Source organism: Ambystoma mexicanum, chromosome 3p, assembly GCF_040938575.1.
Source record: "Ambystoma mexicanum isolate Mex_15411 chromosome 3p, UKY_AmexF1_1, whole genome shotgun sequence".
NCBI classification, from domain to species: Eukaryota; Metazoa; Chordata; class Amphibia; order Caudata; family Ambystomatidae; genus Ambystoma; species Ambystoma mexicanum.
This window is the reverse complement of record NC_090925.1, coordinates 510,238,745-510,263,110: the sequence shown is the minus strand read 5'-3', so window position 1 is coordinate 510,263,110 and position 24,366 is coordinate 510,238,745. Positions and strand designations below refer to the sequence as shown.

Sequence of the window (24,366 nt, the reverse complement as noted above, 5' to 3'; positions counted from 1 at the left end):
GGTCACATGGCCTCCTCAGACCCCGTGTCTCTAGCCAGGCCTCCCCTTGAAGCAGGCCGCCCCCCTGCAATCCACATAAGTGTGTCTCCATTCAGCAGTCTTCCTGTGCCTTATCTGCACGCCCCAGGCCCATCCATCCCACCCCCTCTATCAAAGGCGGTTCGCACCCGGGGATGCGCGCCGTCAGGGGCGCGAAAGGCCAAGGTACCAAACTGCATGTACACTTGGTATCCCATGCCAAGGGGCAATTGCTCACATGGCCTCCTCAGACCCCGTGTCTCCAGCCAGGCCTCCCCTTGAAGCAGGTCGCCCCCCCTAATACCACGACATACATACGTCATTCATTCACAAACACACCCCTGTTTCTAATACTTTATAAACCACTCGATATGTCTCATGAGAACATCTTTGTGCTTTGCAAGTCAACTCCTGAACGTGCTACCTGGCAACCACTGAGATCTACGCTAATCTGCTCGTCGTCGTGCTAACTGTGAACTTCTGTGACCGCTTAGAGCAAACCCATCAGTGTGCTACCTGTGGCCACCCACCTATTCTCCTGCAACATACTGCTCTGCTTGCTGAATCCAACTGTTTGTTGGTCAAGGTAAGGCCATGTATCCTAGTCATATTTCGCAGATTTTTAAATTTCCATCTATTTGCGAGTAGAGTACACAATAGTGCTATGTTCATTGGTCTCATTGCTATTGACTTGAGTTTCCATTGCTATGCTATCAATAGATCTATTTATTTTCATCTGTGTCTATTGTCATCGAATTGCATCCTTCGGGGGTCCAGTCTATACTGTAAGCATGTTTCCTTCTCGTGCAAGACAGAACATCCAAGGGACGAGTCACATGTTCAGATTTTAGTCACATCATTTATACATTTCTGCAACTTATGCAAATACTAAGCCGCACATAATGAACTGGTATAGTTCCTGCGACCAAAACAAACCTTGCATTGATCATTGTTGATTCATTTACTTTTGTATCAAATCTTTATTCTTGAAGATTGTATAATAATGTCGATATTTACTTTTCAGATTTATCAACAATGCCTGCCTGTTCGATTAGCGGTTGCCCTTCGAAGACCCATGCGAAATCTGAAGGCACTACAATGCATGTATTCCCGAAAACTGTTGATCGAATAAGAGAATGGGTCAGACATTACGGATATCCACTGGATGAGCTGGAAAGTAGAGTCCAACAAGTCTTACAGGACAAGAGGGGTGATCGATACCGCATCTGCAGCCGGCACTTTTCCTTGGACATGTACACATCTTGGGTAACAAAGAAGAATAAACGGCGAACGACACGGAAATTGCCCGAAAACGCTATTCCCACTCTATTCGTCCACATTCCGCCACCGGTGAGTCAAGTGTCCGGATTTAGCTTTAGGCCTTGTGGTAGTGTGTAGGTAGCTGAATTGATATTGTAGGTGTTCTATCCCTTGTAATAATTTCGATATTGATATGAGTGTATAGTTTTTTGAATAATGACATTTATCAATAGATTATTTTTCGATTTCATAACCCGCAAACGCAATGTATATATATGGGAACAGGGAACTGTGCTGTATTGTGCATTTTTCAAGTATTCTGTTGCCTTACATGGCTATTTTTAATATTGGCATTTCATTATCAATAATTAATTTACCTTTACAACTTCGTGACTATCCCTTGAATCTGAAGCAAGAACATTCTACATCCTTGACGTGGTCGCAGTTATCAACCACTTCTAGCGCGTATCAGGTAATCTTAATAGGCTAATCCGCTACAGACTTGTTTTATGCATGTCGAGTAATAGTTTTATTCTATTGTGTAATTATTTTACCGAATGTTTGGTTAGTGCTTTCCAATTGATATACACCTTAGTTGTCGTCCACTGGTGTTTGTTTTCAGTTATAATTAGTGTTATCCATACTAATGCAAGTACTGTTCAGGGAGATACTGAAGCGTCCGCCACATCTACAACATTTCTAGATGTTCTTCACCAGCAGGAGGTATGGATACTGACAGCTCCATCGAGCGTCATCAGAGCTGGAATTCTTGTCGTTTGATTGTTCTACACAACGTTTCATTTGTGGTAAGCCGTTGATATGTACCTGTGCTGTTATGTTTTCACTATTGTAATCCTCACTAATGCAAGTACTATGTTTCAGGCAGTTGGTGGAGCGTCAACCCCTGCACTTGATGCGGAGCCTGACATTCAAGTAATTCCAGGGGAAGTGGAAGCGGGACCATGCGTATACGAATCGGCGCAACAGCTTTCGGAAGTGCGCACTACATTTGCAACATCCATAGATATTGTTCAGCAGCACGAGGTATGGATACTGACAGCTCCATCATGCGTGATCATATAACGTGATTCCATTTGCTATACTTTCTTCCCTATTAACGCAAGTGCTGTGTTTCAGGGAGACGACAGAGCTTCCACTACAATCACAACATCCCATTTAGATGATGCTGATGTAAAGGAATCGGAGAAATAAGTCGATGAAATCTGCATATTTATATTTTCCTTGATTGTTTTAGACAATGCATCATGTGTGGTTATCTCTTTATATGTACCTGTGCCGTCGACCCCAAGTGTGTGTTATGTTTCCAATATTGAAAACCATACTAATGCAAGTACTGTGTTTCAGGGAGATGCTGATGCCTCCTCTCCAATACAACCATTCATGTCAGTCCATGCAGAGCCAGAGGTATGGATACTGACAGTTCCATCTAAATAGATCATCACAGATCTAATACTTGTCATTTGATTGTTGCACACAATGTTTAAATCGTGTTTGGCTATTGAGATGTACCTGTGCGTTCGTCCTCGCGTGTGTTTTATGCTAACAATATTTTGATACATAGTAATGAAAGTACTATGTTTCAGGGAGACGATGGAGCCTCATTCCGTGCGGTCTATGCGGATACAGAAAATATATAGTCGTTGCAGCGCAAGAGAAAGGGAGGACATGCAGAAACGAATCGGAGCTACAGCATGCAGATGTTGAAGGTCGAGTCAAAAAAGTTGCAAAGAAAAAAAAAACAAAAAAGGTTACAAACAGTTCATAACTTTAAAAAAAAATTTGTGCTGGGGACTATTTTATGTTTTTTTTCCAGTCAATTGGACTGCACTTTCTCTTGTATTTAAACTGAACATCCCTTTTCCAATCTCTACTCTAGTTACCCGTGGGTGTCAGAACTATACATACACAGACAGTGACGCGAATGAGAGATGTTGCTTGCCAGACCATGTACACTATGGAGGAACTATTAATTGAGGTGAGGCGTATTCAGGCTCGAGATGCTCATGTCCAATGGCCAGAACATGAATTACCTGTGTTTGGAGAATACAGCAAAGTTGCATTGGACCATTGCTACAGTGCGACCGCACCACCACAAGAAGATGATATTGAATGTATTGAAGATAGCTCTGAAGTAGTTGCAGATCAATTCACACAATCTACACCCGCCAAAAAACTGCCACCCAAAAACATGTCGACATTGTTGTGTTCTCCCATCAATGTTGAAGTAGCAGATGTCGAAGTTACAGAGAATGAACCAGCCGCAGCATCCATAGACGCATCAGAACTTGATAGCAGCGATATTACTTTCCAATGTGTTGAAATCTCTGCAACGTCACAGGCCGAAACAACGTTGACGCAGAATGACAGTCTAATGAAAGAGAGCAAATACATTGTATTCGACAGTTGTTTGATGGATATTATAAGTATGCTGAAATGTGGGCATTCAGTTAGAGGGAAAGAATGTGGGAAGCCATTAAAGAAAATTGTGAGTTCGGTGGCCGTGCAGGTAACACAATGTACATCCTCAGTGGCCATGGAGAAACTAGGATTTATAAAATCAGTGGAATATCTACAATCAAGGGGAATGCACATCGACCTCATAGCCACGGACAGACACGTTTCAATTGCCAAGACAATGAGAGAGCAGTTCCCGCTTATTAATCATCAATTTGAAGTATGGCATCTTGCTAAATCAATCAGTAAGAAAATCTTGGCTGCAGGAAAAAAAACAAGGTTTTGAAAGTATTTTGCAGTGGTCCCAGTCTATCACCAACCATCTTTGGTGGAGCTCAAAAACTTGCGAAGGGTCAGTGGAAATACTACTTGAAAAATGGCAGTCACTGATGCACCACTGTACCAACGTTCACCGCTGGTCAGAAAACCTACATTTCCACCAATGTGAACATGACCCTTTGTCCCCAGAGGAGGCAAGGAAGAGGAAGTGGTTGATTCCATCTTCACTGACACACAAAGCCATTGAGAAGATTGTTTTCGACAAAACTCAAGAGATTTGAGAGGACTGACAGAATTCTGTCACACAGGAGATTTGGAGGTGTTCCACAATATGTGCCTAAAGTACAGGCCAAAGCGCTTGCATTTTAGCTTTCGGGGCATGAAACATCGCACTCTACTAGCGGTCTTGGCCCATAACAGCAATGTCGGACGTGAACAATCTAGGACTAGGGGTAAAGTAAGGATGCCTCGCTACACTAAGGTGTTTTCAAAACGAAGTAAGCAATGGGTGATCAAACCAGTCTATGATGAAATGCAGTTCGACTTTGTGAAAGGCCTTATTGTTGCTGTGTTAGAGAAGCACAGATATGGAATTTGACGTTTCTGTGCAGAGCAGTGATCCATTGCCACCGAACATTGCAACTGTGCCATGTCCACCCGAAGCACAGCTGGTTGTGAAGTACAAATCCCGGTTTAAATTAATTGCAATACTATTGTCTTTTTGTAAATAAATGTTATTGTACAGTGTAGCTGTGACCCCAACCCCTACCTTCACCATCATGGGTGGCGAACAAGCTGGGTGTCATCTTTGACTTCTCTCTATTCACCTCATATATGTGTATGTATATATTTTTCTCATGTCTCATCTCATGTAAATGCTGCGCACTGTTGCACACTGTTAACGGAGGGGAGGCTTGCATATTGCAAATAATTAAAAAACAAACAAACAATAAATCTCACTTTTAACTCAACTCCTGTGGTACTTTATACTTTCCCTGACCTTCCGCCAAAAATTAAATGTCTCCATTTGGGCTGCAATGCTCGCAGACAACAGGGACAAAATTGGGGGACTTAGAACGCGCCAAGCGGGCCGTGGCATTTGGGAGAGAAGCCAGTTTGCATTTGCACATTGAGGCGCACTACATAGAAGGATTCTAAACTTCAAGTTCTCACAGATGCCTTTACTACGTGATGTTGCAAATAAAGAATGCGAAGGACAGCAGCTTTGATTTTCAGCTCGCGCCCAAAAGAGGCCCACAAGTCGCACTGGAAGTATAAGGGTCTATTGTTTTTTTACCTTGAGACAGGGACCATGCCGAAAGAACTACATTTGAAGGGGCTGCGTAATAACGTAAGAGACGATAAGGCAGAAAATTTAGAAACTAGACCGAGTTTCATTTTAGTTCAGTATACGAAAAATCGTTGTCAAGAGCACGGTCCGTTTTACAGACTGCATTACGAAGAGACACAATGGAAATTTCAAATATAATGTAAGTGAATCTTTACACGCTTTTATACCGGAATGAAGATTTAATGAATGGATGCATGAATAAATGAATGAATGAAGAGCTAGGAAAAGCAAGGAAAACTGTTTGTAGTGGGCACATGGGCATGCAGGTCCACTGGTCTCACCAATCTCGGTCCTTGGCCCAGCCACCTTTCCCTGCACTGCCTACCTGCAGTACAGGACTGTCTCTGTATCCTTCAGCCCCTTCTCCCGGCATTTACCTTGCACTTGCCACCAGCTGGCCCTATCATTTATCTTGTATTCGACTAACCATGTACAGCACTTTTACCCCCCTCCCCCCTTCCCCATGCGCGATCAGAAAGACACCTGGCCTAGTAGGATCGTTGTCTGTCTGCCCTTGTTCCCCACCTGCCTCGTCGCGCCTTGAAACACTTGAGTATAGGCGCGTTACAAATGCCATATCATATCATTCCTCACGCATGTAGACTAACTGTCGTTTATCATTGTGTGTTGGCCTAGATTTATTTCGTTACTTTTCGCATTGATTTTACAGCCGAATATACTCCATTGAACTATCCTTGCAAGCAAATAGTTTCTGATCGGCAGTGATAAATAAAATGAGTAATATTAATGAAGATCGGCTGGCGAGACTAATTATAATTTTTTTGTTTTCATAACAGGTATTTGCTCCCCTTCTGGTACTGCCATCGGTTTGAGACACCGGCAGACGGTTTCTTCGTGAGACACCTGCAGCTTTGTGTCAACAACTGGAGCACACTGACAATTTTAAGGGACGATCGCCAAGGGCCCACATGCCCTTACGCTGTACTAGTGGCTAGAAGCAACATATCAACCTTTACGATGGACTAGTGCCTAGTTGATGGAACAGCCTTGCGGATCACTGTGCTTCCAAAGTGCTTCTTTTAACGAAAATCAACACCCTGTGTACCATTGAGGATACAGATAAAAGAAAATAAATGGCTTTCGGAGTTCATATGGCAATTGCTGAATATTCTCTAAACATTTAATGTCAAATAAATGTACTTTAAAATCAAACAGCAACACGGTACATTTGGTAAAGTACAGTTTCATATTCCGAATTGTGGCGCGCTGTGTTGTGAGATGGTCTGTGTTGGTTTCCGGGTTCTGTGTGAAGTCGCGTAGAAGACGACTGGGCGCGTTTGCCTACGCAGCACAGTAACGTCACGGAGAGAGGCGGGGAATATGAATGTTTTGATAATGTCAGGCTCAGGGGCGGGGGCAATTGATTTAGTGCCGCAAAAGCAGGTCAGCCAGGGCGATGCGGCAAGTGATAGGATTATCACAAAATGGTGGCTCCCTGGTGCCTGTTTTCACGTGCGTTTAATGGACGAAAACTCGGGTAAGGTCCATAGGAAAGTTTTCTAAAATCGAGCCACTTAAGTTTAAAAAAACATGGCCGACCCGTAGGGACAATAAAATTTATTACTAGACCATGCCTTTAAGGAGCAAGAGATGGAATCCACACAAGAGGTTCCAATGAGTTGAAGTGATACTTGAAAGCTTGGACATAAAAGACGATAATGGAAAGATGGATTTGGTCTATAGAAAATCTAGGAGAAATGTGTAAAAAGTTTATTTTAAACTAACAATTTTTTTTTTAAAAATGTAAAAAAATAATATTTAATTTATGAACAAATTACAGTAGTCATTTTTTACGCTGCACAGAGGAAAAAGCAACAGCACTGGTAGAGCAGACAAAACCCAGCTCTTACAAGTGTGCCATTATTTTAAAGTCACTTGTCTGATCCTCTACAGTTCGAATGTTTTGATTGGAATATATGTACAAGTATATGCAAGCTTAAAACAGCATGGTACTTCACTAGACAAAGTGTGTAAACGAAGATTACACTGAGTACCCATATGCAGGACAGTAGACGAGACATACGATTAAACCTCTAAAACGGCAGTGCAGTTTACATTTAGTAGAAGTACCAATCACAGAGTAGGGACTGCATGGGATGGAGCAGTATAAGCACCCTTGCATTGAACAGGTAAAAGAAGGGCCTCCAAAATGCAAGCTAGACTCACACAGAAAGGGAACAGAATAGGCCTAAACAGTGCAAATTCCCATCACAAAGAGCTTGCCCAGCAGGGGCTATGCAATCCAAGCTCCTCTCATATAGAATAGAAATAGCATAACAGCAGGGGTGGGAGGACAACCCCCTACAACCCCTCACCCCCGACACAAAACAGGAACAGTTAATTGCAAAGGCAGTGCAAGCTCCTGATAGATATAACGAATATAGCATTGATAGAGACTACTTCAAATACGAAGACTATAAGTCCCCATGGAGTCCTATGGACTCAAAAATGGGGGTTAATGCCGCCCTACCACCACTTGTAATCCAGTGGTAAAACCACAGGACCAAGTGGCAGTAACAGTAAGTAACCTTTCCAGTAATTTGGTGGAATTACTACCGAATGATCATGAAAGGTGTAATGAGGCTGTCAATTTAATCTCACGGTCAAATGTTGGCTGGCCCGAGTCAGCGTTAAATCCTTCAGAGGTTAGCAAACAGACTATCGACTGAGCGAATAATAAATAGAAGTTGAAGGAATCTTGCATGAACCACTTCATACAATTTCGAAATAATCTGCATTGCTGCTATTGTGACAAGTTTTGCTGAGTTTGACCATCTATCCTCCTTAAGCAATGGCCTTGCTGCCGCTGACCATTTGTAGTACATGGACTCAGAGTTCAGATTTAAGATTTAAAATTTCAACTAAGACATTACATACTCATTGATGCCCATACCGTTTGGAGATGGAGTATTTTACACATTGCGTTAATAATGTTTACATTAAATTGTAATATTAAAAAAATAATAATAAATAAAGTATAAAGTATGGGACATGCAACCAGACCATTACTAAACTTGAAAACGAATAGGACACATAACCAAAACAGTTGTGCAGCAAAGATGCCCGCCTTCAAACACGTTTTTGCATTTGTTTAAAAACTTCTCCTACACGTTAATGTGTAGGAACTGCGAGAAACCTGAGGCTATTCTCACTTCTACTCCCTTTGGATCTTCTATGCAGGTGGCCAGGGAAAGGCCATTGCTTTTGGATCCTACTCCTGGGGGTGGACCAGCGAGGGAGGATCACCTGGATAGAGGGTCCATTGGGATTGGAAGTGGGATGCACATAGGTGACACACGGTATCCAAACCTCCCTTTCCAAAAGGAACCCCTATTCCAGAGAAGGTTATGGGATATTGTTAATCCAGTCCCATAATCTCTGAGAAGGGTAGGAACCAATATTACATTAGAGGAAAAGTAAAAATGAGACATGGTGTCCCCTTTACCCACAGGATAGCCAATCTGATCTTCCCCTGCCCTTTCTAGGTCATAAGTGTGTTCCACTTCTTTCCCCCTTGAAAATGCATGACAGTACTGAGACGAGGAAGAGACAATTGGGAGCCATTTATATTACCTCCCATTCAAATACTAGGACGCGGAAAAGACCCAAAGGTCAGGCATGTCCCCTTAATTGGTTCAATTATGGTCAGGCAAGGCAAGCCCTTAATGTACACCTGCAGCCTATTAGTAAAGCTCTGGTGTATAAAAAGGGAAACTGAACAAGCATTAGAATGGAGGCATAAGCCAAAGCAAGAGGAGCAGAGTGGAAGCCGAGTGGGAAGAGAAGCCAACACGCCATCAGAAGTCCTGGGAATACCATCGGAAGGTGTATGCAGATCAGAGGTTTCCCAGCTGTTCAGACGAGCAACAGCTGCTGCACAAAGGCAAAACTCCACAGAACAGCCGGCAAGCACATTGTGAAGCGCCCAGCTATTTGACTATGCCATGGAAACCGAAAGCAGATAGAAGGAACTTCCAAGACGGGCAAAGTGTCTGGAACAATAAGTGCTCTAAGAAGGCCAAATGAATGAAACCAAGCACGTTACTCTGCTGAATTGCGAGCTGAATGAAATAAATGCTAGCAACGTAATATATGGAACAAAGCAAAATACGTTACTTATATTGAATAGCGCGTAATATATGGAACAAAGCAAAATACGTTACTTATATTGAATACCGAATGAAATGAAACCAATTAAATTAACTTCACGCATTGAATAAAACAAACAATTTTACTTATATCTTATATGAAACAAACATTATTGATATTGAATCACAGAACTGAATGAAATAAGTGAAAGTAACAGCAAACTAAATGAAGTGAGCTAAGTTGCTTCAATTGAATATCACATTGACTGAAAGTATTAAAAGAAACTAAAGTTGGATCTCAGATTAAACGAATGGAGCAAAAGCTGCCTTTATCAGAAGGAAGGCATATTGAATTACATGAAAGCAAAACCTGGTAACCAGATGAACTTTTCTTTGAATACAACAAAGTAAGCTGAACACCACTGATGAACAATGAATTGAAATGTTATAAGGAAACTAAACAGAAGGCTTTAGGGAACCAAGGTGACAAAGTTGTGAAACTGTACTTTAAGAAGCGGTTTGATGAATCACATCTTCAACTCTGAAAGAAACCTGAAAGCTCCATGTTGCATGACCTGTAATGGGTAGACTGTGTAATTAGAAACTATGCCTTGACCAGGGAACTTCTTTTTTAACAAGAAGGTTTGCTGTGGTGAAATTAAGAAAGCCAATGGCGATAAACATCAGACTTGGGGAAAGGGACCCAAAGTATACAAGCTCATCTAAAAGAAAAAAGCCACAAGGATACTTTCTTTTCATATGAACACTGAGTTTGAGAAAGGGAACCCTAGGTTTTGGTGTCCTGGAACTGTGTTGAACTTGGGGAAGGGCACCTTAACCTTCATAAACTGTATTTCATTTGATGCTAACAGGAAGATAAAATGCAACTTTGTGGTGAACTTATTGACATTTGAGAGAGAAAGCTGACGAATAAGCTAGAACATTAAGTAGCTTAGAACTTTTGGAATTATAGCTGATGTCCCTACACATTATTTGATATTAGTTGTGAGGGCAAGTATAGGATTTGGATACAGACAGATTTTTATGTTTAATTTATTGACATTTACGTTCCTTGGTTTCTTTAGGTAGGGAAATCCCACCTTATTATAGGGCACGTTAGGCCTTAATCCATCCTGACATTTTCTTTAATAAAATATTGTTCAACTTTGAACCTGTTGTCTGTGTCTCCTTCCATGATGCCAACCTCACAGAACACACCACATACATGCATCTTGAGGATAAATGCATACAACACATGAAGTTAGAAAAATATGTTGGTGTAATGCACACATGCCTTCACTGAAAAAGCATCATTTGTTTGCTAAAAGGATGCTTTCCATTTAAGTTTTCCATCTTATTAATGCTGTGATCTTAAAATGTTAGGAACAATAAATATGCATGCACTATGCTCCTCTCCATGAGTATTTACAGCCCCAAAACACATTAGATGAACAGAAAGAAACCATTCCCCATCTCACTGTGTGCCATTTTGCAGAAGCTCCTTCATAGCCAGCAACTTCATCCATGCAGATAAGAAACAAAAGATGGGCTCTGGTTTCTGTCGCCTCACCTGCCCTTTGCACTTGTTCTCAACTGGTGCGAACCATCGTAGTTTCATAAAGCGGTGTATAAAATAGCGCTGGCATATAAGAAAGAATTTTCTGGAGCAAAAAATAAATGAAATGTTGAGCTACTTTGCATATGCACAATGCACTGCTTCTTGGATCCAGCGGGAGGTGAACTACCATTGATGGCTACTGCGTGGTGCGACAGCATCCCAGGCTTAGCTGAAATGGCCCATTCTACGACACATTTTAAAATGGGTCGACTGTGTTTGCTCATGCCACACCAGGGCGTAACCACCACGAATTTCCATTTTGTATATATTTGCATACTCAATGGCACCATCTCATCTGCTTCATCAATTTGATGTGTCTGCAAACGAAAAAAGGATCAAAAGTACATTTTCACCAGGAGGCTTCTCACAGGGGCAGCATGGGAGACACATACTTCCCAAAGAACCAGTGTCATGCTAGGAGGGGGTTTGTGCTTAATGTTGAAACCTTATGAGAACGATTTCTTGTGTTCCATAGATGTTCGAATTTTAGGGCAAAAAGTCCTTAAGCTCTTAAGGAAGACCAATTTCCTGCTAGGAGCGTGCCATGTTCCGTAGAGTGGCCTCAACTGGAAAAAGATGTGGCATGCTCAGATGTACAGCGAATAGTTCCATTAAGGCAGTGTGCAATATTCTTTGGTGAGGCTTATTTCATAGTGGAAAGGTGACTTAACAAAACCTAGGAAGGAAGATTGTGGTACTCCTTGTCAACACCTGTACCATGCGATATTAGCAAACCATGGGAGCTGTTTTTGGGGAGGGGAGGGCCATACTCCACAGTTAAAACCACAGTTCAGTGGGGGAGGTTGCTATACTCGCAAGCAAAAGACACCAAATATGACGCTTCCAGTATTTTCCCCTGTAGTTCCATAAAACAGTTCCTCAGAGGTTGTCTGCAGAAAGTCACGTTTCTTAGGACATGTCTTATCCTATAACAAGGCTAACATGTGGAGGGCCATGATCCTCACAGAATGATTACTTGTGAGGAGCAGTACAACGATCTAGAGTAAGGGAACGGTTCTTGCGATTGAAGCATCCATTATTATACACATCCTTATGCGGCAAGTGGCAACCTTCGCTCAAGCTAAAGGACTCACAGACTTCAACAGGATCACACACACAAATGTTCCTCTGCATAAATAGATCAAGCCCCTAACGTATTGTCCTCCCCCTCTTCAGAGAGTCAACAGCTGTGATGTAGGTTTTTATATGGGATACTTAAATGCTACTATGCTCCACAGTACGTTTCCCTCTGGTGGGATGAACTTCTCTTAGGACACAAAGAGCAGTTTCCTAGGACCAGATGTCCCAGTGCGTTTGGAAAAAAGAAAGTCCAGTGAGAAATCTCCATGTTCAGAATTATCCGTTTTCTAGGGGAGGTGAGCAAGCAAGACTCGTTTCCATGGATGTGGGGGCCTCACATTCAGTTGCCCGTTTCCTGGAACTGTCAACCTCTTAAGAGATTTTTTACTGGGAGGGATGAGTAGAGAGGCGGTATCAAACTCACTTCGAGACCCATTCACCATTCAGGTTCAATCTGTGTTCTGCTTGGAGAACAGAGACTCACCTGGATGGGGTCAATTTAGCACGTGATCCTTCTCAAGTGTATAGGTCAAGTATCAATAAATTGGGTAATAGTAACATTTTTTCAGCAGTTAGAAGCAGGAGAGATTTGGCATGATTTTTTTCAGCAGTTAGAAGCAGGAGAGATTTGGCATGAAGCCCTATATACACACAAACGTGCGATAACTGACCAACAAAAATGCACCATTTTGTCAGATTTAATCTGGATTTTACTAGCAAGATGTGAACCTCAAATACCGGATATTCCAGAAAAAGGAGTGTGTGTGTACAGGCATCTATTATCGTGAACTCTTTTCTTGATATCAGTGTCCGCATTCTGGGAGTTGCCCCTCGGTTGGATGTGTGCGGGCTGCCCTGTAGCAGCAATTTCCCCAAAGGGGGTATCCCAGTTAGCTTTAACATCTAGACAGCTTACAAAATAAAATCAGTCTAGGCGCTTAAAATAGCCGGTCAAAAAAATGGTTGGTGCCTACAGCCCATCTGCTGCAAGGGTGCGTTTGGGGTGGAAATCACCTTCTTAGTCCTGGCTTCTAATCTGTGAAACGCACATGCTTAGGATAGTCACGCAGTGGATGATCGTTTAATTAGGGGAATTCAGCACCCAGGATACTGGATTGTGAAGGTTTCATATTGCGCTTAAATGAAAGCCTACGACTAGAGGGCGGCAGCTGTGCCTTATAACATTCTTCTGGGGTGAAGGGAAACTTGACATGCTATGCCAGCCTCTGGGACTTTTATTGCCCGCTGAGCCCCACCCCGCCCCCCAATTCTAGAACCATTAGAATGGCCATGCAAGTGGTAGAAGTGTCCCGGTAGCAGGTTACCCCTCCTGGTCAGCAGGTCTTGTTTGTTCACCATTTGTTTTTTATTTTTTAAAATCAGCAACCCCCCCCCCCCTCAAACTCCAACAGCTGAGGGGTGGCCATCTAGAGTCTGCGCATTTCAAATATTTTCTTTTGAAAGTCTGCAGTTTCATAGACTAGTTTTGGTCAACCTGAATCAGACTTGTTTTTGGCTACGCCCCCTTCTTTTCCTCACCCCCTGCCCCCACCTTCGTACATACACGTATACATGTAAATGTATTTGGTTGAATCGGTTCCATGTGTTAATATCCCCGCAAAAATATTGCCATACAAAATTATCGCCATATTTGTGCGGCAATATTAAGGCATGAACCTGCGGGGGGACACCCCTGCAACCCCCATATTATTTTAAAGGGAGCGGGGGACACCCCTGCAAATCCCAAAAAACCAAAATATTATGCCCACCAAAAATATTGCCTATGGCCGTTCCCGACGACCATATATACAGCAATATTTTTGGTGGGGATAATCATTAACTGATACTGTTGAATCGACCAAACTGCAGTCTTTTAAAGAAAGGGTTATCAGCCTTCTCAAAAGTCGCATTGTCTGTTAAAGATAACTGATGTGCACATTTTGAGCACTTTAAGCATTATAAAAAAAGGCATGCCATTGTCAAACTAACTAAAAATCAGAGGGGTATATCACAAAACGTTCTTCAGGGTTTAGTTGCTAGAGATCTCAGTCTGTAAAGGGCAAATATAAAACAATAACCAATTCCTGGCATTTATGCTGAAGTCATGTTGCATCCTAGTAACTGCAGGCCTTCATTTATAATGCGTACAAGGAAATCATATGAACTAAATTTACGATGATTCACAGAAAAATGTTTTCAAACTTTTTCCACATACAAGTGTGTGAATGAAATAGTGATGTTATCTGAGAAAAGTGAGTAGTCATCAGTTTGATTTACTAGTTTTGTTAAGGCTCATATTAAGAGGTACAAATAAGGCTAGAGAGAAAAAAATTGCTAAAATATACAATTTTTATAATTTCAAGACTCAAACCAATTTCATTAGGAAAAACTTTTCAAAAATAATATTAAACCAACTTATTCAACATCATAATTTCTTCTGATCAATCTCTATTCTTTCATGCTTCACAAATACCATCAATATCTCAAATATTTAACAAAAATGTGCATAAAACAAAAGTTAATGCACATAAAACACAAAGAACAATAAACAGTCCCTTTCCTATCAATAATGTTTTTTCACAGACATGTGATCAATTTATGTTCAAAGAACGACTAAAATTGTTGTCCCAATGATCTACATATGTTTCGGTCACTAATGGACTATTTGGTCCTTCAGTTTTCAGCCTTCTTCAGGATCTAGGAACCACCATTCCGGGCTCCCACAACAACTGAATCAGATATCTTCTGGAGTAGAATTCTCTAACCAAAGATGTGTCAGGAGTAGTATGGCTGTCAGTAATCACTCCACCATGGTTCTGCTTAATATTTGCAGACACAGCAGTCTTTTCTGTAGCTCTAGATGTAAAATGTCACCTTGGGTCCCACCCACGAGATCGGGCGCGAAGCTGCACTTTTATTATGTGCCCTTTTCTTTTTTTCTCTCTTTTTCTTAGTCTGGTATCAAAATGGCCACTAGTTTATGGATGGTGCTGGGGACCACAGGCATAAATTAGTTTTAAAAAAATTGATTAGCAGAGTTTGCTAATTACATTTTTCTTGATTAGCAAACAAACCCATTTGATTAACAATTTTGTACTAATGTTTTTAATGCCACCAGAAGATACTTGTACCCAAGATATAAAATGAGCAACAATACAGCAGTTTTGTATACAGCTGAAGTAAGACATTAGTGATATAAGTCGGGCCTTGCAAATTCTTTCTGTAAAATGGTGCATGTCACCACAAACCCACTTTAGTTTGGCACACTGATGCCACCCAGTGGCCAGCCATGCACAGTGAAACCTTTATTTGACATTTACTGTATACAAAGTAAAGTTTAAATAAAAGTGCCCAACATCCCCTGCAAATGGTACCGGCCCTTCTTAAAATCTACTGGACTATGTCAGTCGGTGAAAATATTTTGCAAGCCCTGGCTGTCTGTAAAACAGAGTAAGGAACAAAAAAGCTTCACCAGAGCCGTTTATTATGTTGTGCAATTAATGCAACCCTAACTCTTTCCCTACAGGGAGTACACAATGCTAACCCTGCATGATGTTTCTAACCCTCAAAAAACACTAATGCGCCGGCTACCGGCGAGAATTGCATGGGGACTATTCGTGCCCTATGTCACAATAATGGAAAAACATTCACAATGAACTACCACAGTACATTTAATACATACAAATTTCATTAGCCAAAACTATTAAAACCAAGACAATTACGGGAAAAACCATTTCCCGGCTGCACCCTTGGATGAAACAGACAGGTCACGTGGGACTCGGCGTCATACACTGACAATTTAATTGCCCTCCGTGAGGTGTGTCTGGTTGATCCAGGAGTAATTTGCTAAAACATTTTATAAAACTATATGTGTCGCACAGATTCTCAGCACAAAATGCACTTTGTATTCAACAGGTGCATGAACCATTCTCTTGTGCGGGGATACATGACAACTTTATAAAAGGAAACGAGTTCTCTGAAACTGATTCAAACGATTTTTGTCTAAAAGTGCATAAGTCCACTTGTGTCACTCTAAGTGAGGTGACATCTATATCTTTGGTCGACCGGTTTCAATGATGTCTTGCGTATATCATATTCTTCAGGACCCATTATTGCTTCTTTTGACCCAATCAACAAGCCCCATAGGAGCGGGATTGCGACATATCCTGTCCAGCTATTTGTATGTGCAAAGGGAAGGCACATTCGATTCCTGTAGTGTAGCCACTTTCAGATATTAGAATTGGAAAGCCTGAGATGGTACTTGATCTTTCCACTCATAGACGTCCCTTCAATGAGGTGAGCTTCTTTATAGTCTCGCAACTTTATTCATTATACTTTCGAATTGGTCTTGTTGGGTTCTTATTCCCCCAGCACGCTTGCTTCCGTCTTGTTCCTTCGCGGTGGACGCGACTGGCGTTCCTCGCGGTGAACGCTAGTAAGCTAATCCACCAAATTGGATTAGCTTACTAGCGTTCACCGCGAAGGAACGAGACGGAAGCAAGCGTGCTGGGGGAATAAGAACCCAACAAGACCAATTCGAAAGTATAATGAATAAAGTTGCGAGACTATAAAGAAGCTCACCTCATTGAAGGGACGTCTATGAGTGGAAAGATCAAGTACCATCTCAGGCTTTCCAATTCTAATATCTGAAAGTGGCTACACTACAGGAATCGAATGTGCCTTCACTTTGCACATACAAATAGCTGGACAGGATATGTCGCAATCCCGCTCCTATGGGGCTTGTTGATTGGGTCAAAAGAAGCAATAATGGGTCCTGAAGAATATGATATACGCAAGACATCATTGAAACCGGTCGACCAAAGATATAGATGTCACCTCACTTAGAGTGACACAAGTGGACTTATGCACTTTTAGACAAAAATCGTTTGAATCAGTTTCAGAGAACTCAAGTTTCCTTTTATAAAGTTGTCATCCCCGCACAAGAGAATGGTTCATGCACCTGTAGAAAAACGAGTTGAATACAAAGTGCATTTTGTGCTGAGAATCTGTGCGACACATATAGTTTTATAAAATGTTTTAGCAAATTACTCCTGGATCAACCAGACACACCTCACGGAGGGCAATTAAATTGTCAGAGTGTATGACGCCGAGTCCCACGTGACCTGTCTGTTTCATCCAAGGGTGCAGCCGGGAAATGGTTTTTCCCGTAATTGTCTTGGTTTTAATAGTTTTGGCTAATGAAATTTGTATGTATTAAATGTACTGTGGTAGTTCATTGTGAATATGTTTTTCCATTATTGTGACATAGGGCACGAACAGTCCCCATGCAATTCTCGCCGGTAACCGGCGCATTAGTGTTTTATGAGGGTTAGAAACATCATGCAGGGCTAGCATTGTGTACTCCCTGTAGGGAAAGAGTTAGGGTTGCATTAATTGCACAACATAATAAACAGCTCTGGTGAAGCTTTTTTGTTCCTTACTCTGTTGTGTGTTACAGTATCTTCCTGGTAACAGAAAGGACACATACCCGCCTTTGAGGTAATGTGTATTTGAGGAAAATCCCTGTGTGTTAGTTGAGTGTCTGTAAAAACATCACATGCATGAATGGACACAAATAAATAGATATGATAAAAAGGCTCTGAAAACAGTGTTTGGCAGCTCTCTACTGCAGGTGCAAATATATCATGCAATCATAATGCAAAGTGAGATCTGGAGGCCAACTACAGTGTACAGTTTTGCAGTAGGTCTGTAGATGTACAGACTGGATGAACTATTGATCGCTACTTTAAATATCAAGTTAGCTTTGTGTATGCATTATGTAAAAGACTAAGCAGAGTGGATGGTGTAGCAGGCAGAGAACTGGGCAAACTAGGCAGAATATTGCAGGTTTCAGCCATCTCACTTTCAAGGTAGCGGGTATAAACCAACATGGTAAGATAGAATGTCAAGGAGTAAGGGATCAGCTCATGGGTTCAGCACCAGTCGCACGCTGTATGTAACGAGCAGGTCCCAGGACTAGGTTTGCCATCAAAGCATTTGGCCCAGTGGTCATGTACATTTTCAAAAGTGTCCACTCGTCAATATAATGCATCTTCCCCATCAAAATGAAATCTAGTTGACACCGAGATTTATACACACTTCACTGTAAAGCATGGAGACAATGCAGTGTTTTACAGTAGCAATACTGTAATTATGCATTATGTAACCTATTACATTTTTACAAAAGGAATTGAAAGCCTTTTAAAAAGAAAAATAACTAACACACTTTGGCAGACAGGATACCGTTAGCTTAATAAGAGTATTATCCAGATTATTTCTGGTTTAATGTGTGCAGGACTCCCACACAGGCCTTTTGGCACATGAGTAAAGGGGATGATTACTGCTGCACTCTCTCTATTAGCCTCCTTTGAACTTGTAGTGAACAGAGGGTGGAAGAGAGCTCTGAAGGCAAGAGGAATGCACAGTGAGCTGTGCTTTCATTAAACAGGGTAACTTAAATAGCTAACTTTGCTGCACAAGTGCCAATTTAATTAGCAAACCTACAGAATTGCATAGCAAATTTCTACGTGACACTGCTTATTTTATGCCTTGGATCATGAGGGTATTATAAGCTTGTTGTCATAAGCACTTGTCTTGCTTTCCAAGAAACGCCACACTTTTTTCGCACTGGTCCACATACATAAATGTATGAGGAAAGACCAGTGCGAACAAAGTGTGGCGTTTCTTGGAAAGCAAGACAAGTGCTTATGACAACATGTTTATAATACCCACATGGTCCCCAGCAACCATGTGTGTTTTATGTTCAATAATTTTTGGTTTATGCACATTTTTGTTAAATATTTGAGATATTGATGGTATGTGTGAAAGTATGAAAGCATAGAGACTGATCAGAAGAAATTATGATGTTGAATAAGTTGGGTTAATATTATTTTGAAAAGTGTTTCCTTATGAAAATGAAATTGGTTTGAGTCTTGAAATTATAAAATGTGTATATTTTTGCAATTTTTTCTCTCTAGCCTCATGTGTACCTAGGCTAATTGTTTATTATTGTGCTATATAAGTTTACCTGGAGAGCCTATGGTATATACAGGTACCCCTTCATTATTCCTCATATTGAGAGGTTCCTCTGCATGCAGATTATTGTGGTGCAACAGAAGCAAAAACATTTACTGTGGTCAATTAAGTGCTATCTTCCAAGGGGGTCAGGTACACTGAAATGTAGATCTCCAGAGGTCTTTGTGCAACCTGTATGTCAGAATACTGGGAGGCATGTATATTAAGATATACTGCATAATTGCCTCAGGCAGAGCCACCAAGAATAGTGCCATAGAGTGCATATATTCCTGAAAAATGTATCGTATTTTCTCTGAGGACCAGTAGAATAAAAACATACTTTACTGTGGAAATGATGGCATGTATTGTTCAGACAGGCAAAACACAGGAGGTGATGGCTGGAAGGTTTAGAATCAATCTTAACCACTGGCATTGCTTGGTCAACCCTCCAGACCATAGTTATTCACCGGCCAAGCCATCAGAAAAGGGGAAAGACCATATACAAATCAGGCTTGGTCCCACCCCAAAAGGGGCAGTCCATCCCTTCTGCACGAGACCACAAGCATCCCCAAACATGTTTCAGTCTTGTTGGGCCTAATCAGTGAGTAGCAGCTTGGGTCTCTAGGCCCAGCAGGCACGGGACCAACGTCTGGGAATACCCGTGCCACTTCGGTGACTTTAGCAAAGGTGATAGCTCAAAGGTTTAGAATCAATCTTAACCACTGGCATTGCTCTGGGCAACCCGCCCGACCATCGTTCATCGCCTGCCAAGCCATTACAGAAGGTGAAAGACCATATGCAGGCGAAGAACGATGGTCTGGAGGGTTGCCCAGAGCAATGCCAGCGGTTAAGGATTCAGTCTAAACCTTCCAGCCATCACCTCTTTCTTTGTTAAGACAGGCTGCATGATTTGCTTTGGGCACAAGCAGCATGAAAAAGCTGGGCGCTGGCAAATATTGTTGACAAGCCTTATGATCTGCTTTGTATACATTGAGCAGTGTGCAAAAATTCAAGTTGCAAGCTACTAGCCAGCCACTCGCCACCTACTGTCGAGTGCAAATGTTGCACCCCACAGAGAGCACAAAAGTATGCAAGCACTTGCATATTTTGTTGGATTCAGGTTCAACTCAAAAGAGACAGCCTAGAAATAGTGTTCCTTTAAACAGCTAACAAATAAGATTAATTCTTTTTACATTGAAGACCTAGTGAACACCCCACTACACCGTCCTTTTTGATCAAGTTCAAACACTACGTTTCTGGGGTTGAGAAGAAAACCTTGCGATCCAACTTGGCAAAATGCCCTTTTTCCCATGCAGGCAGCATGTGTGCGCGGCACAGCCCCACAATAAAAGTAACAGCCTAGGGCCTGGGCACAATGTGTGGACCCAGGTCTAATTCTCATCTGTGAGCTTCCTTCACATCACAACATGAGAAATACCAGCCCTCGATGAAGCAAAGCTGAAATGTAGGTAAGAAAATTAGCAGGCGATCCGTATTGTTTATTTTGAGCAGTGTAACAGTTTTTTGCATTAAGTAGATTAACATTATTAATAACACTGACACAAATGTACTGTGTGTTAATGCGCTTTTATGCTAGAATACAATATGCCGAGAGACCTCATGACCAGCCTTAGGCAAAACTAGGATGACAATCTTTTTAATAGTGGCAAGACCGGCATATATTGTTTAAACCCGCCTCCCGACTTTCTCGGAGCCCAAGAAGATGGCTACTGCAGTCGTGCACCTTAATGGACTACACATCGGAAACAGCCAGTTTCTTGGCCAGGGCGACAGCCTAGGGCGGAGAGCTAGATAGCTCAGGAGGTGGGCGCAGTACGGGGCCCACCCAGAAAGCTGCTTCAGCCTTTCAAGTAGGGCAATTTATATGTGATGGCTCACTTAACACGCCATTGTTTTTACACTTTATCTGCTTAACAGTGTTAAGAACTGAACATGGGGCATTTTTATTCACCAGGCCAGCGCAAGTATCAGCTGACCAAACCCATGCAGTCTTCAAAGAGAATTAACGTGCCACACAGAAGTTTTAAACTATTTTCTTTATTTTTATGTCTCTGACACACCAAAACGTTTTTTTAAGTGTATGTATATTACTTTTTAGTTACATATGGTGCATCCCTGAGGTATTCTAGTGGCTGCTTTCGGACAGTGACTAAATGCATCGGTTCAACATCAAAGGTCTTTTAATTGTCTAAACAAGCCAGCCACTGCCTAGTGTGCACACCAGATGGCAACGCAATGTCACCTGGCACCTTGATTAGGAAAGTAGAGTTCATTGTGTGTCACCGTGCAGACAGTAGTCCATGGGAAATCAATACAGTGATATGTTTGCAGCAATGATTTTTGCACTGCAAAAGTCCCCACCCTATTGGTTAATGGAGTCTATATGGTGCTCCCTTATGTAACAGAACATATACCTGTTTTTGTCTGATGTGTCCAATGACTGGGATGTGTTGTCTTTGTGCGCTGACAAGCATGCCATACTGTGCCCACAATTAAGCAATCAAAGAAGTTGCCACAAATTGTACACCCAATATGACAAACGCCCTTTCTACACAGCCACAGCATGATTTTCACTAGCTGCAGGCCAGCACCAATAAGAGATGCTTATGCCAGCTCTGTTAGATAAAGCCTGGGCCTGCTCATTTTTGCCGAAATAACCCCCGAGAGCCGTGTAATAGTGAGGAGGGAGAGTCTGAGCAACTGCGGACCCTTTAACATGCATCAGAAGCAGTTTTTGTTTAAAACGCTTAATCAGCTTATTACTAGTCAGGCTAAAGTTTGAAAGAGGTACAATCCTTTCCGTGTAGCCATTCTATGCATTGTTTATTGGGTCTCTTGTGTGTCGTATCCTGCTTTATCTGTAGATATAATTCCCTAAAGATGTTTCTGTATTTGGGTTGGGAATGCCCACACTGAAACCCAGCCCTTCCCCCTCTAAAATTTCAGAAACAAGAAGCAAAAGAGCCCTTGTACCCCATTTGAGTGGCTGATGTTGCAGCCATTTTATACTTGCATCCAAATATGTAAGCTTTAAGCATGTATGGTTCATGGTTACAAACATTTTCATGTCAGGGTTAGTATTGTGAACCGTGATGTGAGCACCAAGCCATGCATCAGGTACGCATTTAGAGTCACACATACAACCCTTTTATCACAGACTTGTTTATGAAATGTGTAGATCTCTGATCACTGTTATAGTCCTGAAGTGCTCTGTGATTGAATGCAAAGCATACAGGAATCCTCATTGGAGCTATTTGTCCCCTTTCCCACTATCAGAGATGTATTTTGAAAGAGTACAAGACTGTCCATCTTGGAATGATAAGCTGCTATCAGAAAATAATTCATATGGTTAATCTAGTATTGCCCCCTTGTAAAATACAAGTGAGTTGGTACAAACAGAACACCTGCAAAACAGGGCCAGGTCAGTGGGCCCTCAGACCCTGGTAGGCTATTCAACCACAGTGTGCCAATACGGACAGTTTGAAACTGCATTCAGGCAAGCCCTTCCCTAGGAGCAGCTGACAGAAAAACACATTTACTTGGGCAGCAACAGCTGTATTTTCACATTAGAATTACAATTTAATGAAACCAGCTTAATTTATGTATCAATTATTTACTCATATTGAGGGGTTTTGTCACACGACATAGGAGTAGTTTGGGAGTGACGTGTGCCGTGGGGGGGGGGGGGGAGTCATTCTGATTCGCCCTGGGTACCAAGTTGCCCCGATTGGAAAAACCAGCAATTCCCACCAATTTTGGGTTTTCAACACCCATGTCATGCTGGTGACTCCCCTACACCTAAATGTTTGTAAGCACATAGTGTGAAGACGAGGTATGGTGTTTCAGTGATGTAGAAGGTGGCCCAGTGATCGCAGGCTTTTCCCAGCAGCGAATGTCCCAGAGAGGAGTGACGAATTAACGCAGAGTCATTAGTTTTCTGAGAGTGAGTGGCAGTAAGAGTTATGTTGATTCATCGCATCCTTACCTGGCGGGTCAATGCGGAAGCTCTAAATGGGTGCACAACAGCTACTTGTAAGAGTACAGACGCTGGAGACATCACACGTTAAACAGCTACATAAAACCTGATAGCACTATTATTATTGCACTGGTAATACCTTACGTCCCACTAAAAACAGTTTCCTAGTGTGTGTCTAAGGAAGCGTTGCTTTAACGTTGGGGGGCGTGGCATACTACGTTTTAGTGGCTTCCTGGTAGACGGCGCCCCAATGACAACAGTTCCTAGGTTTGCGCGTGTCCCATTAAGAATTGTTTCAGGCGGGGTCTGGGGGCGGGGAGTGTACCTAATTCCAGGGGGAGCGCAGTTTTCTGCAAGGGTGAGCCTCGTTCTCCTGGAATACCGGTTTCCTGGGGCGTTGTTCCGTGATCCTAAACAAGTATCATTTCACCTGCATGCACTTTCCAGACAGACCAGCTGCCTCTGCGTGACTTCCCACCCCCTTGCCCACTCGCTCCCGATGATTGAGAGGGAGCGGCCTCAAGGTCTGACAGACAGGTTTCTCCGTATCGGATAGGGACGCTGTCTCGTGCCTGCTTTCCGGGTAACGAAAAGCATTCCCAGAACTCGGGGGGACCCCGCTGTGGCGGCCTCACTTGTCACCCCTCCTCAGCCGCAAGCCCTCAATATCTTGCTCACCCGAGCCCGTGGTCGCCGCCATCTTGCGTTGCCGTCGTCCGGATGCGGTGGCTTCCTCCTCCCACTCCAGTCACTGAAGAGACCGGAGACGCGCACGGCGTCGCTGTAGGAAGGGCGCGCGCTAGCTCGTAACGTCAGAGGACCGCATACCCGTTAATAGGGGCAGACTGTCGGAGTAACAGGAAAGGCGGAAGTGTTGCCTGTTCCGTCACTGATCATCGTGTCCTAATTGTAAGGGGCTCAATGCTATGGAGAGCTGTGGCATCCGCCCGTAACTCATAGGAAATAAAAACGAAAATAGTGTAAGGCGCTGAAAAACAGCTTTGTTCTAAGTAAGGCGCCCCCTTATTTGTGTGAATAGGGGGGCCAAGCTTGCCCCGCTGTGAGTAGGAAGCGGATATGTGCCCTCCAATCGCAGGGTTCCGACGTGACAGATGCCTGTTATAGTCTTGTTTCTTTAGTTATACGTCCGCATACATCTTTATTC

At 42.4% G+C, this 24,366-nt stretch overlaps 1 protein-coding gene across 3 annotated transcripts in view; it reads right to left on the bottom strand.

Moving 5' to 3' along the window:
* Positions 1 to 24,135, bottom strand: part of UBE2V1 (ubiquitin conjugating enzyme E2 V1) — a 451,752-nt gene extending 427,617 nt beyond the window's left edge. Inside the window, exon 1 of one of the 3 annotated variants that reach the window (XM_069651179.1) lies at positions 23,880 to 24,135. In XM_069651179.1, coding sequence (XP_069507280.1) covers positions 23,880 to 23,901 — 22 coding nt within the window. In that variant the 5' untranslated portion in view covers positions 23,902 to 24,135. Of the gene's footprint in view, positions 1 to 23,210; positions 23,390 to 23,879 lie in introns of those variants that run through there. The other 2 variants (XM_069651178.1, XM_069651180.1) reach the window with 2 other exon arrangements.
* Between the last annotated feature and the right edge of the window lie 231 nt (positions 24,136 to 24,366).